A 22,580-nucleotide genomic window follows, 5' to 3' on the forward strand; every position below is an offset into this window, starting at 1 on the left:
TTAATTTGTTTTAAATAGTCCTATATTTCGAGTTTATTATATTTCTTATTAAAGTCATTCCGAAATCCTCTGCAGAAAAGCAACAGAACTATAAAATCGAACTGGGCCTAACCTGGAATTTCAAATATTTCATTGGAAAATACAGTTTCATTATAATATATAATATACTCTATAAAATTTGTACGACAAAAAGGAACTATTGTGTTGTTATTTAAGTAAGTGTATACAGACACAACCAATCACTTAAGTTAGCAATGGAAGTCCAATTTCGTAACTTTCGTTGTTAAGTCATTGTTCAAGATAAAATTGTTCAAAATCATAATCTTAAGAAGTCCACTATTGGCTGATAGAATCTATGTACATCTTCAAAGAACAGACGATTAATTTTTCCATAAGAACTGAATAAAGCTCGTTTTGGCAACGCTATTGCAAGTTTGATTGCTGCCAAGAAAATTGTCAAGTTATGCCCAATATATTATTAATGTTATTTAATATATTATTAATGTTATTATTAATATATTATTATGCCCAAGTTATTATCATTTTTTCGAACGCAAATGCAACATTTCTGAATACAAGTAAACTGCACAGAAATGTATGGAGCAAAAGATTTTATTTCTTTTTCAAATTTCCATTGAAATTCTTATCTTGACAATATCGATTGCTTCTGTCCGAATTTTATTTACTATCATTTTCATTTACAGTTCTAAGGCATTCGAAAAGTTTTCTAAGAAAGCGGTCCACCAGAAGCCGAGTAGTTCGGACCACTGATTACTGGTATATCGTCTCGTATTCGAACCCAGGCAAACGGATTGGCTGCATGATTACATTTCGTAATTTTTCCCAAACGCAAAAATGTGAATTAGCTAAGCTTAGAAAGTTCTCCACGAAGGTATCCTAAACTTTAGGCACTCCTGTGACTTATAATACTTAAATATCCTAACCTATTAAATTACACTTAAATCGAGAATTTACAACTGAAAAGTCAATTACTTCTGGACAATAAAATGAATAGAATATTTATGTGACCTGCCCTGAAATTTACAGTTATCGAAATAGAATGCTCTCAAACAAGAGAACTTAAGTTTTCAGTCTCTGAATCATCATAAAGAAGTACTTACCAACATCGAATGGCAACGGTGCTTAGTGAGTTCTGCGGCTAATAATGATGATGAAGATACCAAACACTGCTTAAGAACACCATATTGTTGTTTATTCCGCAAGCAAATGAGTTACAGTTTACTTACACTTAACAGTATAATATTTCGTTCATATTATAACTCAGAATGCACAAACTTTATGTCATTTAAAGAATTATCTAATCGTTACCACATGTTCTGTTCAAATACTATAATAAAGCTACAACAATGTATAAAAGAAAGTAAGCAAACAAAACAAAAAAGAAACAGTTTTTCACAGATGATTGAGTACTTCTCATTCAATTAATTCAGTTCTCCCTTCGCGACAAGGCAAAAATGCATAGTCAAAATATCTGTATTAAAAATTACGAACTAAATCTTAAACACTTATTTCCTCGAAAAAATTCCAGAAAAGATTGAGCATAATTTAATTCGCAATAATAAATGAAGGCGTTATCTTTGTTTTTGCAAAGCTAAGTTTTTCTAGATTGGCAACAAATCCACTATTCTGCTGTCTCAAATGTAAACAAACAATGGCCGCCATCAAAAACATTGTTAGGCTTAGCGCCACTTAAACAACTTTAAAATTGTTGATAATTCTAAAAATACTGCACACAGATTTACTAAAGGGATAAAAACCTTAACCGGAAGTTAAGAACACAATTCAATCATTTTTAAAGCAAAAAAAAATTACAAATTACAAACATATAAGAGTAAAGAAACTGAGATTACTGAGCCGGTAACAGAGTGGATATATATATAAATATATTTATATACGTTTGGTGCGGCCGATTGCAACCAAAATACGAGGTGCACATCTACACGTTATAGATACAAAATTTCAACTAGCAGTCCTATATACAAAATTTCAACGTTCTGAGGCAACTCGTTTTTGAGTTATGCGAGATACATTCATACGTACATACGTTCGTACAGACGCCACGAAAAATTCTCTTCAGAATTAATTTTAAAGCAGTTTTATACTTTTTTTGAAGGAAAAGAGTATTTTATTCTGTCTTTACGTACAGATATCACGCAAAAACATCGTTAAATTGCATTCCATAGCGGAAAAAATGGATATTTTCGTTGAAACATGCTGCCTGAAACTTTTCGCGATTACAATACTTCCTTTTTACTTCGTACAAGGAAGTAAAAAACCAGTAAAGGTGAAAATTTCTTATAGTTTTTTTTAAATATATTTTAAATAATTATGGTGAGGGCTAAAAATGCTTCTTTAAGGAAAAACCTTTAATATAGTATCTCTATTTTAAGAAAATAATATTTCTGCGACAGGAATTTTTTAAAATGGCAGAATTTCCGTTTTCACTTTTTTTTCTATCGTATTCAAATATCTGTAGATTTATTACATTTTGGGAATGAAAAATATTTTTAGTCACAGCTTACGTATTAAGAATACCAACAAAATAAATTAGAGTTCTGACATCAAATTTTTAGGCAGCCGCTAGCATCTATACAAATTTAATAAAAAATAGAAAATGAGACTTTTTAAAATTAATCAAAATTTAGTTGTAGCTATACGTATTTATTGAAGCCGGTGCCACGCTGTTTAATAAAAATGTGAGTGTGAAACTGAATTTTGTCTAATTTCAAACTGCCGTGATTTTCAGCCATTTGTTATACTAATATTACTTTAAAACGTTTTCATAATAAACAAATTATGGAACTTATTTATAACCAATAAAATATCTACAATCTCATAAAAAATTTTAAATTCTTGTTTTTTATCAGATACTTTTTATACCAGATTTTCTTAACTAATAATATAGGAGTTCTATCAATGAGTTTTAATTTTCCATTTATTATTTACACCTTACTTCAGTATGCCCCCAATCTTTTTTTTAAATAAAAAAGATTACGTGATAAGTAAAAGTTTGTGAGTATCTTCATAACTTCAACAACATAACTTTATATTTCAGCGTGTTTTCACACAAGTGAAGGAAAAACATTTTATAGATATATTTAAATATTTTAACTAGAACAGCCAGTAACAGAGTGATTTTTATTAAAAATAAAATGGTTATTTAAAATTTATGATTAATGATAATAGGTTATGATATCTAAAAAACAATATGTTTACCTCACGATTGAAAATGTAAATAATATTAAAAAAGTACTACAGTTTGTGTTTAACTGTTATAACCTTCGGTGCAAAAAGAGTTTAAAGCTCATGAAATTTTTAAAATATAAGTTTTCTTCCACAGACAACTAAAATCGTCGTTGCAAAAATTCAGTAGTTTTTAAGATGATACATAACTTATTCATCTATCTGATAAAAGAAGGATTTAGAGTTATGAATCTCAAATTGTAGGAAAGTGAGATGATTATTAGATTACTGACTATGGTAAAGGAAACTAAGATTATTTACCTAAGAGAAAAAATGACTACGTGGAGACTTCCCATTCATGCATACTTCACATTCGCTTGCGTTTAAACACTGCAACCTACCAATATTCAGTACTTTAAACTACCCAGCTATTGTGAGAAGATTATTATAATAACTACTTTATAATTTGGGATGATACGTTTAAGAAAATATATTGACAAAATTTAGAAACTGAATTGAGAATTTAGTAATTTTATACAAGAGAAACATTTTCTAGTTGTTATTTATTATTTTTCGCACTGAGTACAAAATGTAACTCATATTTCGGGTAACATTTTGTACTCAGTGCGCACGGGATTTTTGTTTTCGGGTGTGGAGGGTATGTAAGTTATAGGAAACCTAAGTGCGAAGAATTCTTTTAACTTTCACATAATGGCAAAGTCGACAACAGAGTTGGTATGGTTTTTCATGGAAAAAAATTCGACCGTTGTAATAAAAGGAAACTATTTTAGCAGCCTGATAAACAGAAGGTAAATTTAACCCAAATTATAAATATTGTTAAATGTATTAAAAAAAACTGAATTTATTACATATTTATATATTTTTATTTTATTTTATTTCTGTGATTAGGTATAAATTAAGAAATTTACATATGCACAAAAAAGACTACTGAAAATAATATGAACTATAATTAAATATAGGAAAAAACTTTTTAAAACAAATAAATATACCTAGACTGTCAGAAAATAACAATAAATTATTTCTGCATATGCAATAAAAGGAATAAAAACTAAATGCTATATCTTGTTTTTCTGCCATTATAATAAAAAATGCAGTATTTTAAGCAATGAAGTAGAAACGACACAGTATTATTTCTCAGAAATAAATAAAGGAAGCCTATAAGTACCTACCAAAATGGGAAATTACAACATACACAAACGGAATATTTTCTTTATCACAATACTCATTGAAGTTTCTGTATAACTTCGAAAAGCGAGTGATGAAATTATTTTGCTTGGTCAGTGTGAAGAAAACGAACGGTAACAGATAGATAGAAAGGAATGAGAGAAAATAAAACATCAAAACAAAAACGAAGCTGAGACGAAATGCCCACTCGGGAGTAAAAAAGGGTTAGAAGAAAGGCGTCGGGTTAAATTCCCTCGGGGTATCACTTCCCTCCCCAGCAAGAAATTGGGAAGAATACCAAGGAAGATGAAAGTCGTTTCGATCAAGAGAAGAAGAATGGAGGAGTCCGAATCCTTTACTGACTGACCCAGGCTGGCAGTCCTCCTCACACGTCTCTCCAAGGTGTTCTCTGTTTTCCTTCTGACAGAAAAAGATTCTTTATACTCTCGTTCCGAATTTTATATATGCGAGAGAGATCCAATTTTCCTCCAGGGTATTTCTAGGGATATTGAGGGACGAAAGAGGATGGGGACCACTATACGGAAGTAGTCAAAGCCTTCAATCACTGCAGATGTTACGGGTGGTTTGAATCATATTCTTCAAATGTTAAGTTTCCAATCTCTACTGTTGTTTGAGAAAACGTCTTATTTGACGAACTGAAATTGAAAACCGTAACCTGAAGTCAGGCAGAAAGAATGCAAAATAAAAGAAAAAAGTCCTTTGATGTACCATCTGTAAACAGAAAGTAAGAGCTAAACTAAACTAAACTTATATCATGAGGAAAACATAAAGAGAAAGTTTATACCATGCATTTTCTTCAGCAATTCACCAAATGGAATGGTGAGGTGAAAGATATAAGAGTTTTTAGATTTGTCTTTTAAACAAACGCATTTATCTTTTAACACATTATGTAACAAGTAAAAATTCTAACACGATGACACTAAACTAATAATTCGACCTAGATTAGAATTCCAGCAAATAACGTAGCTGCACTTTTTTTTTTCTTTTCTAACCGTAATGTAACCACGATCTAGTTTTCTTTGCCATGCTTTCAGTTATCCAGATAGACCTTGCATACCTTGTCGAAGTGACCTCACTCATTAAACGATTTGACACAGTGATTAAGGCTGCAATAATATTATTTAACTTATCTTGGGGGGGGGGAAATGATAAAATTTGTGCAAGTAAACAATAAGTATCGGTAAAGAGACTTTTATAGTTTACCCAAAAATTAAAAATATTTTTTCTTAAAATATAAACAATTTAAAACTGTAATTTAGATTCTGCAGAATGGTATCTGGATAATCATAAAATTAAAAGGATTTTAAATTACGTTAAATTTGAATGCATAGAATCCATTGATGTTCTTAAAAATAAGAATTGCTTGAAAGGATACCTTTCGTGAGGGCTGTTTAAGGGAAAATGTTTTCTATCCACACCTATATCAGGTGACATTCAGGTGACTTGTTTCCCGGAACAGCAGCAGATTAAATAGTAATATTCAGCGCTCTTGTCTAGTTGGCTTCTGGTGAGAGTATTGGAAGTCCCTCGAAGAAATTTTGTTCTCCCGCCTCATCCCCACAAACTTCATTTTTATACTCTCATAATTCACTAGCCATTAGTTTTTTGGCACTGGCTTTAAATTAACAGGAAACAAGGTAGAAAAGTGAAATGAAAAATAATTTCTTGTAGAAGAATATTTTAGAGAAGGGGAAAATAAAGATATATATTTTTTTTAATCTAAAAGATTTCAGATTTTAACAATCGCCCAAAAGGGTTTATTAAAGACTTTTACGCTCTTGCTAAGCTCGCAATCTACCAGTTTACTATTGCACTTACTCCTGGTAACCCATTTGTCTTTTCAGCTTTATTATTAAGCATTATTTTGTTCTCATCTACGCCATATACAATTCAACAGTAAATTAACAAAAATTTAAAAACAGGATAGCAACATATAACATATGCTTAGAATTCCTGAGTCAGTGTTAAGTGTTGGCATAAACATTTTTTTGTTTCTTTCAGGCTTTTCTCAGTTCATCATATCAATGTTCAGCTTTCTTAGTAAGATGACTTAAAATATTTTTAAATCTTTATATTATTAACATTTTGGGTGTTAACTTTATTTATTTAATATCATGTTATTCGCACTTATGCCACATGAAATTCAATTCGACCGAAATATCACAAAATATTTACACAGCATACCTTCAAAATTTCCGATAGATAGTCTCCTCGCTGGAGGTAAAAATGTTTTATTCCGTATAGTGTTGCCTCTGGTCGCTTTCATGTCGTTGGTTTATTCATAAAAAATTCACTGAAGTTTTACAAAATATGAAATATAAAATTCGAAATTCAAATTTCGGACTTTCAGGTGCACATGTTCGGGTGGAGGACTGCGTTATTCAAAATTTGATGGATCTGGGTGGTGTCGCTTTTTCACTATGCCAGGAACATAGGTATATACATGAAAATTCTGCATAGTTTAGTTTCTTCAAAAATAAGGCGGTTATTTTGCTTATTTAGATCCTATACTTACAGTAAAGCAAAGTTTATTATTCCTTTTAGTCCCAAAACAGCTTTAGTCTAAATGGGTTGTTAGTTTCGAAAAGGGATTCTTCGTTAAATCACTATAAATGATTGCAACACTTTTCCAATTGTTGCCACCAAATATTAATTCTCGATACAGTTAATGACTGAACTTAACGAATTATGTTCAATGTCAAAACTATAAATTTAAGTCAAAATATTATTGTAAATTAGGTGAATATGTTGCTTAGGTTCGTTTGTTTGAATATACTTCATTGTTTAGCAATTTGCACTGATATTTAATTTAATTAATTTATTTATTTAAAGCAATTTTTACAGAAGTTGTATTCCTGGGTATATAATATGTTTAGCGCAGTGTAGAAGTGTATAATTCTACAAATAATGCATACAGATTAACTAAAGGCATAAAGCCCTTCACCGGAAGATGAGAACAATATAATTCAATCATTTTTAAAGCAAAAAGTGTACAATTTACAAACATATAAGAATAAAGAAACTGAGATCCCTGAGCCGAGTAACAGAGTGAATATATACTATATATATATAATGTTGTATGATCTTAAATCCATTTAGGGGGAATACAAGTTATTATTACTTGCGCAATTGCTGCAAAGTTAGTTAATAATAATTTATTTCCTAAACAGTATTGATTAATTGATTATATTATCTCCTAAGTTTAATTAAAGTAGAATTATTTTAAAAGTGTGCATCCATACTGGTAAGTTATATTTTGAAAGATGTTTTGAAGTAATTTGAAAGCAAAATGTTAATAATGTTTTAACGGGGACATATATATATAATTTTGGTGCGGCCTAGATGTGCGCCTAATATTATGGTTGAAATCTACAAAATTCCTAATATTATGGTTGAAATCTACAAAATTCCTAATATTATGGTTGAAATATACAAAATATCAGTTGTATATACAAAATTTCAACTTCTGAGGCTACTCGTTTGTGAATAATGCGAGATACATACATACTTATCGTACGTACGAACAGAATATTCCACAAAAAATTCTCTTCAGAATTCATTTTGAATCGGTTTTATAATTTTTTTTTGGGAGGAGGATTCCTTTATTCTGGCCTTACGTATTGATTTCACGCAAAAACAGCGTTAAATTGCATTTGATAGCGGTAAAAATGTATATTTTCGTCGAAATATGATACTCGAAATTTTCGCGACTACAATACTTCCTTTTTACTACGTACAAGGAAGTAAAAACGTATGTTTTTACAAAATCATCTTCATTTATCGAACTGATATATGTATTTCTTCACTTTCATTAGGTTCGTATACATATTTCGTGAAATAATAGTTTAATGTAGTATTTTTAAAGCAAATATTCTAAAATAATTGCTAAAAGACATGAATATAAACACATCCTGTGGGTCATATTCATGTAAACATTTCATTTTGAATATTTGTTGCGAAATATTTATTGGGAACTGATATCTGTCTTTAAACCACTTGGTCAGTTTAATTACTCATCCAATATTCAGTTACACCTCCAATATGATAGAAAAGAGTTTACATTTGAAATTCAATCTTTAATCATAAAATTATTTCATAAGTATTACAGATTTATTTCTATGAATACTCAGTTAATTTTAACTCAAAGAATTTTGTTATAGGCTACAATTTTAAAATCTAAATTTTCTTCAAAATCTGATTGACAAAAGCTACAGTTTAATAGCAGTTTGGTCCTTGATCGGTTACCAGCGGCTGCGGATATCAGTTACTTTCCGAGAATTTTAAACGAAGCTGTGGTTTATATTTAATAAAACTTTGAACTTCAAATTTTAAACGCATAAAGCTTAAATCATTTAAAGCAAATTTTTGTTTGGAGCTATTCTGAGATTAAAACACTTAGCATTTTGCTAGAAATCATCTCAAAACGTAATGTAGATAAAAATATGAGCTTTTGTTTTAGAAATTAGTATCAAAGATTACATTTAAAAATTTCGAAACGTAGTATTTTGATGCATGAACTAAGTTCTCGAATTTGACAAATTATGAGTTGCTGCTCTTTAGATGCTGTTTCGATTAATTTTAATAATATCTTTGATGATATTTGAAATTTTATTAGTTGAGGATTATATGAATAAAACTGTATAAAAAAGTCTTCAGGATACTAAAATACACATGTACAAACAAAAATTTACACATGACATATACCACTGATTATTACATTACATACTGTTCAATAAATAGCATACAGTTATAGTTTTGCTTTCTATTCAGGTTGCTGATACAACGATTTACCTTTATTCGTTATTTTGGCTTGTCAAAAGTACTTTCATTTTATTGATGGGAAAATAAAAAACACTTAAGATATATAAAGCGCCAAACATGTGCGATTAAACTCTATTTAATGTTAATTAGTATTTGTTCACTATTTTTCTTTTTCGTTTCGCTGTTTTTCTGTCTTCACAAATAATAGATTAAAAACACTACTGAAAATCTGTATCATTTTCCTAATAAAAGAAGTGGATTCAGAAATAAGTTTAAATTAAATAAAAATGCTTAACCTAATTACCGCAGATTCATTTGAATTTTTTCATCCAACAAAACAAATGGAGACTAAAATGACGTTCAAAATAGCAGGGTATGTATACTTTAAAATATTGTTAATTATTTTTACTTGTTCCTGCTAGAAAAATTTCGCTGTACCTACTATAGCTTAACTTCCGAAATACCATCCATCCTTCTGTGACGAAATTGTATGAAAATAATGTGAGTGTTCGAGTCTCATAACAGAAGACCTTAACTAGCTGTTGAGCAGAAAACAAATATCTATGCATGTATTTCAGGCTGATAATAAAGAATCCAAATTTAGAGCACTATATCAATACCAAATTTTGCATGAAGTTTGAAAAGCTGCTAACTAATGGTGAGACTTGTTGCCGATGGTACATGATTAAAATGCTTTGGAAAAATCAAGTGTGATTTTATGACATAAATTTCATAAAAGCTGAAAGTTGCACGAGAATTTTTGAATTTTTGATCTCCAAAACGAATAGCCAAACCGGCAAACGTTGATACTCAAGATTATGTTATATGATATGACCCACAAACTATTGAATATGAGATTATAATTCGAAAAATTGCAAACTAAAATATTGGGCTAGATAAACTGCAAAGAAAAAAATATTAGGCTGATTTTAACTAAAAAAACTAATTATGAAAGAGATTTTATCTCACACACATGATCACAATATGCTACTTTAAGATATTTTCCAGCTAAAAAAGTGATTTACCATTTAGAGCATCCTGCCTTTTCAATAGACTTTAGTTAACTCTAGGGTTTTCGCAAGTATTTTTTATTGAACTTTATTTCAGAAATTAAATTATGGTATCATTAGTTTTAAGTTTCGTCAACTACTGGAAATGGAAAATTGACTACGTAAGTTCTTCTCTCTTAAAACAAGAAATTTTGTGACAATTCCATGCTTATACAAAAGCAATGCTTGCAAATAGGTAAGAAATCATTGTTCTTTCATTAATAAATTGCATTTATCAAAACTAATAATTTTCTTCTGACATTTTGCTGTAGATATTCGTCAAAGAAATATATTAATGTTTAGATACAGTACTCTTAGCGAAAACACGCTAGACTAATTTAACTTTTATTTTATTTTGTAAAATGTTTTATCTTCATAATTACAAATGATTGGCATTAATATTTAATTATACATACTCTTTTTGCTTCTATTTAGCTTAACATTAAGCAATTCGTAATGCGCTGCGTTGTCTAATTCGTAATTCTTTGAATTAAATGCAATGAAAAGGGCGACATATCTAGTTATTTCATCTTTCGTAATACACTTAAGATATAATATTATCCACAGACTTCCACTTGAATGCTTTTTACTTTTCAAAACTGATTTGCCTTTTACTTATATACATCGGATCATTTAAAGATTAAGACCCAAAAATTATTTAAGTGATAACACAAAGCCATCAAGAAAAGTTTTGCTTAATTTTCTTTCCAAGAGCTATTTAAAAATTGAGCCATCAGATTAAAATAGTCATCATGGAAAAAATTCTCAAGTAACAAGATAAATAATGTATGATAGCAATAAATTGTTATGTTACGTTATTTATCTTGTTATATGATATTGTGTAAATATGATGTTATTTTTATCATTTTATATGATATTGTGATAGATATATATATAAATGTATATTAAATTTCACAATCTAAAGTAAGGTACTTAAAACAAAATTTTAACTGTTGCATATCAAGTATATATAGAGAGATTAAGTTCATAAATTTCTGTACCTGTATGTATTCATCCTCACTTCTGAGATGTTCGGCAATAAACTCGATAGCTTCCGTAGCTCTATATGCTTCTGGCGTGAGATAGAGGGTTTCTGCCCCTTCAATGTCTCTAAGCTGTGGCTCCCCGACCTGTTGAGGATTGCGGGCAACGGTGCAGTTTGGATGATGGATATCGGCCATTTCCACAAAATCCATCTTGCCTCTGGCACCTTTGACCGTGTGGCAGGTGGCAGTCTTTTTCAGGTCTGGAGAGCCTCCGTGAAAGTGATGATGGGTACCTAGTCCGGGCATTTCCATCATCCACCTTAGCCTCGTTTTCTTGGGCCTCTTCATGAATAGCATGATGGGCAGGTACTTAAGGAAGACCACTCGGATCCAGTTGGGCATCCGATGAGTCCTAGGCCCCCGGAAATTCCAGTTGAGGATGATCACAGTGACCAGAATGGATACTGTGTTCATAAGGAAGGTGAATAGCAGGTACTTAGCAATGAGCGGCAGCACAAGCGAGGTCGGTGGCAGTATTTTTGAAACCAGCAGAAGGAAGACAACCAACGAGAGTAAGATCGAGATACCGAGGGTCACTTTCTCGCCGGCTTCGGCTGGAAGGTAGAACACTAGGATGCAGAGGAAGGAAATGAGCACCGTAGGCAGGATCAAGTTGACCGTATAGAATAAAGTCTTCCGCCTGATAGTGATGTAGAAAGAGATGTCCGTTTCTGTCGGCTGGCCACTTTTGGACTGATTGTGGATATTAAGAAAGGCCGGAACTTCGACGATATCCCATGTCCCGGACTTCCAGTAATCGGACAAGTCCACCCAGTAGTTGTCATTATAGAGCTTTAAGGACACTTGATCGCCATTGAAAGTCCAGGATCCAAATTTCATAACACACTTCTGTTGATCAAAAGGGAAATACGTGACGTCAATGGTGCAAGAGCTCTGGTAGATGGCTGGTGGAACCCACATGACTTGGCCTTCAGGATAAATCAGGACGTTGGATTTGTAGCGGACTTCGTAATTACCATCCGCACTAAAAAGGAAACAAAATTGTAAATAAAAATAATTTCAAAACTTTTAATAGCTTCTCTAAAACCAAAAATTAAACCCTTATACAGGGTGCGACAGCGTTCATAGCAGGATATTAAAAACACACCATAAGGAAATAACTGCAATTTATGTATTACCTCTTATGTCAATTAATAGTTAAATGTATGCCATTTACTAATGTGTAAATCATTGTCCATTGCGTGGATTACATTTAGAATATGATGCCTGTCAAATGATGCCTCCTCTGCACAACACATTCATCTAGGCGGCGTTGGAAGCTTGCCATGACTCGGCGTAAAGTATTGCCTGGGACATTGTCGACGGCAGTTCTGATGCGATCCTTCAACTCAGGAATGGTGGCACAACACGTTCGGAAAACTTCTTGCTTCAAGTGGCCGCAAAGGAAAAGGTCTGCACATGAAAGATCAGGTTAGCGAGGCGGCCAGGAAATGGAAACAAAACGGGAAATTACTCTACCTGGAAATGTCTATCGCAATGGTCCGTCCATCTGGAACTTTCACATGACGTCCCGAGTTGAAATGTTGCCGAAATAGATCCTGGGTAGCAATAACGGAATCTTGAAATAACGTTCAACAGCAAAGGCACATGCAGTACGTCATTGTACTACGCAAGTCAAATTACGCTATTAACGCTGCTGCAACCTGTATATAATAACTAAATATTATTAAATTAAAAATTAATTATCTTAGACAAAGAATAGTATATATCTAAGAAAGCCTGAAACAAAGAAAATTAACTTAAAGAATTATTTTTAAAATTTATAAAATCGATTTTTATTACTTAAATTGAAGTATTCGAAAAAATATATTTTACGGTATCAATTTTTAAGATGCAAATTTCAGCATTATAGAAAAAGTGTTTAAAAACCTTTCTTTACAATATTAATCATCTTGGAATAAGTGTCGAAATTTAAATTACAAAAATATCATTAAATGCAACCTTCATCTTAAAAATACATTTGCGTATCGTATGACCAAACTTTTGCTTCTCTTCTATCTGAGAATATCATGCTTTCGTTGTTCCCATTTTCTAGATGAATTTTAGTTCAGAAATATAAAGCTAACTTCTGCAACCCCTGGGAATGCAAAATACCGTAATAATTTGCAGACGGCAAAAGAAGTCTGGTCTGAACAATTAGCTGTTTTAAAATAAAGTAAAATATTCCTATAGAGTGAACAATAGCTCTCCTTGGGTGGATCGTTTCCTGATCAAGATGAACTTGTTCAAGTCGGGGCAAATCAAAAGGAATTCGCAGACCCTTACCAATACCAGCTCACTTCTATTTCCAGATGATGCTGGGCAGCTGTCCAAACCCGTATAGGACATTAAGATGTTTAGGTAACCCAATTGTAATGGATATTCTTTTCAGTTGCGCTGAGTGGCAATGTGAAATAAATATTCAAATTTAATAAGATCCTGTCTTAAAAAATAACATATTGAAGCAATAAAGAAGCATCTAATATATTATGTGTAGATTAGAAAGCAAGACTAATTATCTCGATTAGATTTGCTATCTTCTGATAATTAATAACTCCTTCTTTATAACATTTGCAGTTTTTATTGAATATGAGGCATTCGGGATACAATTAGATTCATCCAGCACCAATTTGTTTTCAATATACAAAATGCAAATCAAACAAAGAAATAGTCATAATAGAAATGAAACAATCAATTATTTTTATATACTGTTTACTTGCTTAGCTTTTTCCTACACAGATAGATGAATAATAATGATTCGTTATTAATACAATTCCTCAAATGCCTGCAAATGTAAAATTTAAGACACCTAGAGTAAAATGGGAATAAACAGTGAATAATTGTTTTAAAAAATATAGATCAGAGATGCCATATTTATTACATGTGGAGGGAATTAATTTTTAACATACCTTTTTAATGTTCTTAGAATATATTACGAAGAAAGAATCTTTATTATGAAGTTGTTTTCCACTGTAATTACATTTATTCAAGCCACTACTAATTCATGACTCAAATGCTAAGTATACAGAATCATATAAAGTTCTAACTACATTTTTAACACAAAAATTGATATCTTCTTTACAATGGTAAAATGATTAAAAATAGTTACATTTCCAATGTTCTATTGCAATAATTCTTATGAATATTTCATGCAATGTTTAGAAAAGAAAATATTACAAACGGGATAGTTTGTATTTTATTTGACTGGTTTTACCTCATTATATTTCAATACTGAGAAGGTAATCATTGTAACGCACTGAAGTTTAATTACATAAATGAAATTTGCAATTGCTGTCAGAAACATAATATACTTTTCTAAGAATATTTGTGCCTAGCTTCGTGTATCTTTCTAACCTAAATAGTAAACAAATGTAACTATTTGCTAATTTAGATATCTGATTTATGTTAATATTGTGAGAGCATTCCAACATGTTTTTGTTTATGTTAGGATTCCTTAAAAATTCGTGTGCTTAAATTTAACCAGAGATTCTGTTTAATATTGATAAACACTAACTCTTAACAGTAGTCTATTTTTTATGAATTAATAACTTCAGTGAGAATATTTACGTCTTAAAAAGTCTTTCTGGGTTTATAAATATAAAGTTACGTATTTCGCATTGTAGATTCTTTCAGTGGAATGCAATACTTAAGAAGAATGGTTGTTTATTTGAATATGGCAAAATACGCGACAATTATTCGTCTAACTAGAGAAATGTCTTAGTCGACGGCTTTTTAAGGAAACTGGCTCGCATTTATATTACACACGAGAAAAAGGACAAATGAAGTCAGAAAAGCAGCCCGTTTTCCTAGATTCGAACCCAAGATGAATTACAAAAATTCAGCAGCCGATAACCACGCTACTGGGGGCTGATTTAACTCTTTATTTTGTTACAGTTGCTTAGATGCAGCATGTGTTTTCATCATTTTCTAATTTAAGGCGTTAAGACAAACGCTTCTTTCATTTCGAAATGCATAGTTGTAGTAATTACGAACATTATAGCTCTGTAATTATATCTGTGTATAAATATTGTTATAATTACATTATAAAAATTGAAATATAATTCTCATATATCGATTTGAAGATATTTTCGTAAATCTGTAGCTCAAATAAATTGTCAAAGGCCTCATTTGAGAAAGATGTATGTTAAAAAAGTAACATTCCAAATAATTTTGGGAAAAATTTCTTTGCTCAAAACGTTTTCATGTTCTAATTAGATTAATTCCCTAACAAGACTAATTAAGTCGCATATTTTACAGTAAAGATATTTAAATGTCTTGTGCATAACTCGAAGATTTCTGTTTAAATAATAAATATTTTAATTCTTTTGTCAGTATTTCTGTTTCATTTCTTATTTCATACATTTATCTGACAAAAGAAGAGGAATTAAAAGTAATCAGAATTGCTATTCATTTTATTGTAATGAATGCGTTACGGTACTCGTGAATGAAGTGTAATATTAATTTGAACAATGTGATAAGTATCGCCAAATTCTTAATTTGCGCTTTCAAAACTGTACTTCTAGTCAAACGTTTAACAGACTTGTAGGGATTTATTTTATTTAACTAACAAGTTAACGTTTAATTTTAGAACTTTCCTATAATTAGAATTTTCCTCCATTCCCCTTATTGTCAGTACCAGAATAGTTCAATTTTGTAACGCGCGTGAAGGAATTCAAATTTCTAATTTGTAGAAAGTATTTAAAAGCCGAGTTTCGGTAGGAGAAAGGGAGAGTTAGTCGCCGTCTCTGTCGTATGGTACATTTGATTATTGCTGGTTCAAGTGGTTTAATTGCATTTACTTGCTACCACAAGTCTCGAACGGGGCTTAAGTTACGGGATCTCGCTGAGTCCTGTAGTCTACTTCTGTCATTTGTTAATATCTTCAAATTTTAGTTTCGTTATTTGATTTTCAATTACCGCCCAAGCAGAGGCGAAGCTTGTTAGCGACAAGTTGACACATTGTAAATTTTAAAGAACCAATAAATCGTACTTTAAACCTTCTCTTGTGTACTTTCCTGCTACTCCAGTTTTCATACAGAAATTTATCTACTGGACTCTACAGACTTATTAAGATAATTTTTGAATAACATATTTCTATCTAAATAAAACAGTAGCGTTGCTAACAATGAATTTGTAATTAAAATTGTGAATTCAAAATTTGGGTTGATTTAAAACGATGCCTTCTTTTGGAATGATTGAAGTTGCTACGTATGCAAACCCATAAAAACTGAAAAAAACTAAAATGATCTATCTGGAATCTCCTCATGTTATAACACCTTACATGCAAAATGTTCTTGTTGTCATTAATGTAGTAAGGTTAAATAAACAAAAAAATTATGTAAATATCAAAGCTACGAAGAGAGAAGCAAATATAAATATGTGAGACATAAAATATGAAAGAAAACTAATAACTTTAATATATCAAGAGTCCTTTTAATTCATCATTCTAATTTGCTACGCCCCCTTGTATGTAAAAATACATGCATCTAAAGTGCGTCTTCTGAAAATTAATCCTCATTATGCCATCAGTTGAGAGTAGCAGTGTGAATACTTTTTATCCAATCGCAGTTCAAAATTTGAATAAAATGAATCTGTATAAAATGATCTGCTGTTACTCTTTGAGCATCCCTTTTTCCTGTTTCTCTTTGTTGCTCAGCTTCTTCCTTTGTCTAAAAAGATATAAGCTGTATAGAATTGAGGAGTACATAGCTCACCCATAAATGATGATGAGAGAATTCATTTATCCGTATCATGGCCTGCTCCGTTTAGCAAATCAAACTATGCTGAATCAATGGCTTCATCTGCAAACGTTTCTTTTCCGTTATGCGATTTCATACTATCCAAGCAAGTTGTATCAAGTTGTTTTTCTAATCTCAAGATTTCTACAGAATATATATATTATTTACATTATTTCTTTTACATATATATATGTATATATCCATCTTCACAATGTAATAGAGCGAATGAAGCGAAAAGTTTGTCTAGAGAATATTTCGTTTACAGAATGTAAAGTTAAGACTCCTTTAATATACCATATTGTTAAACATTTTGTTAAAATGTAATTGGAATTGTTATACTGAAACAGCGTAACGTCGATATAGTCCACATAACATATTTGCATAATATACTGACACTGATCTGTTAATTATCGCTTAGAAGAATACTGCTAGGAAAAGTAGTAAAAAAAAAAATTTCTTTTCACAGGTGATTGCCATGTTTGGTATTCCATACGCCTTAGACGGATTGCCCATGGGTTGAGTTGATGACATATATGAGAATATTCATAGTGATGATGGATATAATAGCTACTGATGTGCATCCTAAATTATTAAAAATTACTTAATTTTTAGTTTTTTCAGACTTTTTATAGACAAAATATGTAAGAACTAAGCATTTTTATCTGATATATCTCTAAATGCTTATAATAAATAACTTTGAGAAAGAATTTTTTCTCAAATTTATTTTGTAACTATGCACGACAGTTTTGTTCCCCACCTACTAATGCAGAAAAATGAAAACAGTCTCTAAATTAGTTTTTTTAATGTACAGTTACCTGATGACCGATATCAGGCTTTACCGTGGCCAGAAAATTGTACAGAGGTGGTGTTTTCTCTCGGCAATCATTTTTATGTGTACTGACTAAAAAAATATAAAAGTAAATTTATTTTGCAGTTAAATGTGAATTTCCTTAAAAACGTTTGGTTAGGTTATAGAGACATTAGGCTATTTTTGAAACAAGAACAAGTGAAAAATGAGCAAAGCCTTCGCAGGGAATCGAACCACGGACCTCTGGAATACGCGCCCAGCGTACTGACCTCTACACTATGAAGGCCTGCTAAGAAGGCGGCAGAAATAACTCATATACTGCCCCTTTTAAAGAACGACTGGTGTTTACGAGACCCAATCGCCAAATTCTGGGTGTGGAGAATCATCATCCACCACCCTTTCAGTTCGGGAGCCACTATAGAGACATTAGGATTTTTTGAAGCAGGAGAGATGAAAAATGAGCAACGGCCTCACCGGGAATCGAACCACGGACGTCTGGTATACGCACCCAGAGTGTGCTAATCAATACATTACGAAGGCATGCTAAGAAGGTGGGATAAATACTTTATAAAGTTAGGTTGTTTGAATACGGCAAAGTCTAAATGGAGATCTGTCTAAGGGGAAGGATGTCTTCGTGGAGATCTTTCTAAAGAAAACATGGCTCGTATTCATGTTTCATATGGCAAAAACCATGAAAACAAACCATGCAGCCAGTACTCTCTACTGGAATGAATCCAAAGCCCGGTCAAACAACCATTATCCAGCCATCTTAACCACTCGTCTATTGGCGACGCATTTTCTAGAAGAAAATTATATTTACGTATATTATATAGGGTGGTCTCAGCTCTTTACATATCTTTCCATAAATGTAATTAAAACGAAAAAAAAAACTGAAGTTCTATATCCTGCGAAAGATAATACACTACTAGCTAAATCCAACATATTTTGAACAATTAATCACAATTAAACTTTACATATCCTGAAATTGGACTTTCTAAAGCTGATTTTGGAATCGTAATTTCATGAATTTGTTTTCGGGTTAAAAGTACAAAACCTTCGTGGGAAAAAGACGTAAACAGCAAGAGAGACGTCATCTTAATATTATGTGGGAAAAAGAATTTTATTTCATTTATTATTAAGAAAACCATGTGTGCTTATTATGCAATCCTAATGTGGCGATTGATAAAAATGTAATGTAAAGAGACCTTTCATTACTACTACCATGCCCGTAGAACTCCCACTTTTCTGAAACATGATTTCCTCTTAAAATAGTATATTGTACAAATTTGCTGTACAGTAAGAAGTAGATTTAGTAGATAAGTAATATATTTTTATTATTATTTTAAGCCTGAATTTCTTGATGTCATTATTAGAACTTATCAGGAAAATGAATTCCAAATAAAAAATAATTTTATTGTACAAGTAAATTCTTTGATGAAGAAGGTAAAATAGGTGGATTTTTGATTGTTATTAGGTTTCTTCCATTGATATCCAACCTGATTGTTGTTTATTCGACGGAATAAATTTCAGTTGTAAGATGACTTTTATTCCGCACAGTAAAATGCAATAAAGTTTAAGGCAAGATATAGAGAAATTGAAACAAAGAAACAAAACAATATGCTTCGATTTACGGCGATATTACCTGAGGCTGCGTTAGAGAAAAAGACTAATTGAATTCCAGAAGTTTTTTTCAACAATGTATATTTTGACATATATTGATCAAATAAAGCGAAATTAGAAAGTTTTTGCTGCAAAAAGGGGAAAGGTTTCGAGGAAAAATGATCCATAAATAATTACATTACGGTATTGTTAATCGGAAATCCATACCTTTGAGTTCTTTGCGACATCCGTGTCTGTGACAGTATCATTCAAAAAGTGTTTTCGAAAGCATTAGTGCACCCGACTTCTTAAAGTATCCACACATCCTCAGAAGTCTTTCTATTCCAGTTAATGATTCGAATTCATTCTAACATTTATTACCGCTAATATTTAAAGAATTTGATTTTCAGTTATTCATTGTTCATACTTTCATTAACAGACAATAATGGAGGTCCAGATTTTGTGATTGATCAGATGTTTCTCGAAATTTCTTAAGATCTGTCATGCAAGCATATGTTGCTGTTCAATTCCTTTTCCCACTCTCAGCTGAAGAATATTTTCCTTTGAACTTCGAAATTACTGCATTAAAAGTTTGACTTAGCAGCAAAGTCCCACAACTTACTGTCTCAACAAAGCCGTTCACAAACATTTTCAAAACAAACAATTATGAAAGGTATTATATTATGAAACCAAAATTGCATACTTCACTACCATCTAGCTTAACGAACACCAACGTGACATCACTAACAAGATATTAATAGCTGTATTACCCATTTAGCTTTCACAGTTGCTTCTAAAATCAAAGGCAATACAGGCTGTATATTTGTCTTGAAAAAGACAATACTGCAATACATACACAGAAAGTATATCTGGCGAGTGAAAGTAATATAACATAAGCAGAGTTAATAGCAATGTAGAAAATATTAGAATATGCAAGAATCAGCATAAAAATATTACATATCAAAATCTGACTGCTAATCAAAATTGCAAACACACAGCAAGTTTTTCGATAATGAATATAATTTAACAAATGCTAAGCATCAGCACATTATTATCTCACGAACGTAAGGTTACGAAGAAAACGAACAAGCAGATTTCAAAATCAACCGTATAAAACACAGCTATAATAAATAGCAAAGTATTATACATGTCAAAGACAAGATATTATCTCATTACAAACAAGTAACAAAAGCAATAGCAACTTTGCAGGAGAAATGGGATGCCGCACAAAAACGCATGGCGATTTACAATATGTATTCGAATATATCCAGTATATGATACTAATTAAACAATAACTATGGAACAATAACTATTAAACAATAACTATATTTCCCACAAAAAATGGATTTTTTTAATCCATGAGGCCATTCCCGACCTCCCTTTACTTCAAAAGCATTTCCTTATCATATGTCGCATGTGCAGCGAATTACAAGACGGCCTGTACTGTCAATTCATATACTCCAATAATAAAAGACCTCCATTTCGTAATCCATTCGTCACCTCCAAGATATATAGCCTTTTTCATAAAAGGAAAAGAATACAGAAGAAATAGCATCAAAATAAAGAACATATGCACAGATTTATGTCTTCCTTATCGAAGAATTTTCAGTTGACAAAAATTTCCAATAAACCAAAAAATTTTATTCTTTATCTTCTCCTAAAGCGTTTTTCGCACATCAAATGCATTCAGATATTAACCTTCATTTTACAAATAAATCCTATAACCTTCTTTCTAGTGAAAGTAATAATTAAGGTAAATAGTCACAAACATTATGGCATCAACAATGCAAGGGCCACACGCAGTCAGGGCATTCGTTCTTATCAAAAGTACTAATGCTGAAGTAATGCTATACTCTGATAAAGTAATGTCATACTCCACCGGAAGTTGCGGTCGAAGGACAATACCCATTGACTGTAAGTAAAACATTAATGCACAGTCAAGCATTAAAAATTACTTAATACTCTAATTTCTGTTATTAATTTCTTTTTTCAACATTTAGTTTATGTGGCGTGTACTTCAGTAATAAAATGTTTTCAATTAAGCATGTCTTTTCGTTATTTTGTTTAAACATTACTAAAATTCTCTAATTTGGTTGCTAGTTTAGTGATAATTCACTTGAATTTTACATATCAGAAGATCAATCTCTAACGAGAAATTATCACGATTACTACAATTGTTGTAGACAAGAAGCAAGGCATCATGTTGAATAGGCTTTCTATGTAAGAATTGCATGAAGAAGGAAGATAATTATCTCCTTTCTTTCATGATAGTGCATTTTCTAACACTAAAGAATGTATCAGTGTGTGGATTATTCATTGGAGACAGTTCGAAATTTCTGCTTAAAATTACTATGTAAAGACATATTACTTGAAATTTAAATATTTTTGAAAGAAACTCGTTTTCTTACGATATATTACGTATTCTAAAAAAATTTGTTTAACAATTAAAACTCTTTTTGATATGAAATATATTTTAAATTTACAAATTTTGTTTTGTAGAGACTGACTCGAATGAATGTTAAACATTTGTACCCACAAAATGATTCATCTTTTCAATCAAATTTACTACAATTAAAGCAAAAGATATCCAAGAATACGTAGAATGCTTTAAATACCATCCGTTTCTACGATGATGAACAGAAAATACCCCCCCCCCCCTCCTTAGATGTCCCTACTGTGTAGTCAAAATTTCTCTTTTACACATTTGAGATGAATTCGGGAGAAAACGAAGAACAATTTCAAAAGAATGCTATTTTATTAAGCTCTGTACTTACCTTAAAATGTAAACGATGGAGAAGTTTTAATGTATTTCATTATTTTTAAATATTGCGAATACTTAATTTCGAGTAAATGGAGAATAAAAATGTAACTAATTAATTTACCTAAAATTTAAGAATTTCCTTTGATCTTTATAAGAACTGAACTTTCAACATTTTGCTTTTTGTTCAGTTACCTTTGTCTTATAATGTCGTTTCATTTCAGTTAATCAAATGTCCGATAATTGAAATAAGCAATACATTTTAGTGCCTGTTTTACATATTGTTTAAACTGTTTATGATAATATTTATAATGAATTCAGATGTATTCGTATACCATGAAAAGGTTTGGCTCAGGCATCAATTCTAATGATTACTATAGGATATGTTTAAAACTAATAGTGCTGTCAGCA

At 31.2% G+C, this 22,580-nt stretch overlaps 1 protein-coding gene across 1 annotated transcript in view; it reads right to left on the reverse strand.

The window, feature by feature from the left end:
• The window catches only part of LOC118198514 (acetylcholine receptor subunit beta-like 1), a 258,360-nt gene that overhangs the window by 14,848 nt on the left and 220,932 nt on the right, over positions 1-22,580 (reverse strand). Inside the window, exon 5 of the mRNA XM_085815633.1 lies at positions 11,222-12,251. Coding sequence (XP_085671759.1) covers positions 11,222-12,251 — 1,030 coding nt within the window. The remainder of the gene's footprint in view (positions 1-11,221; positions 12,252-22,580) is intronic.

This window comes from Stegodyphus dumicola, chromosome 4 (assembly GCF_044657685.1).
Source record: "Stegodyphus dumicola isolate Sdum_Otavi_A_Nest chromosome 4, ASM4465768v1".
Taxonomy (NCBI): domain Eukaryota; kingdom Metazoa; phylum Arthropoda; class Arachnida; order Araneae; family Eresidae; genus Stegodyphus; species Stegodyphus dumicola.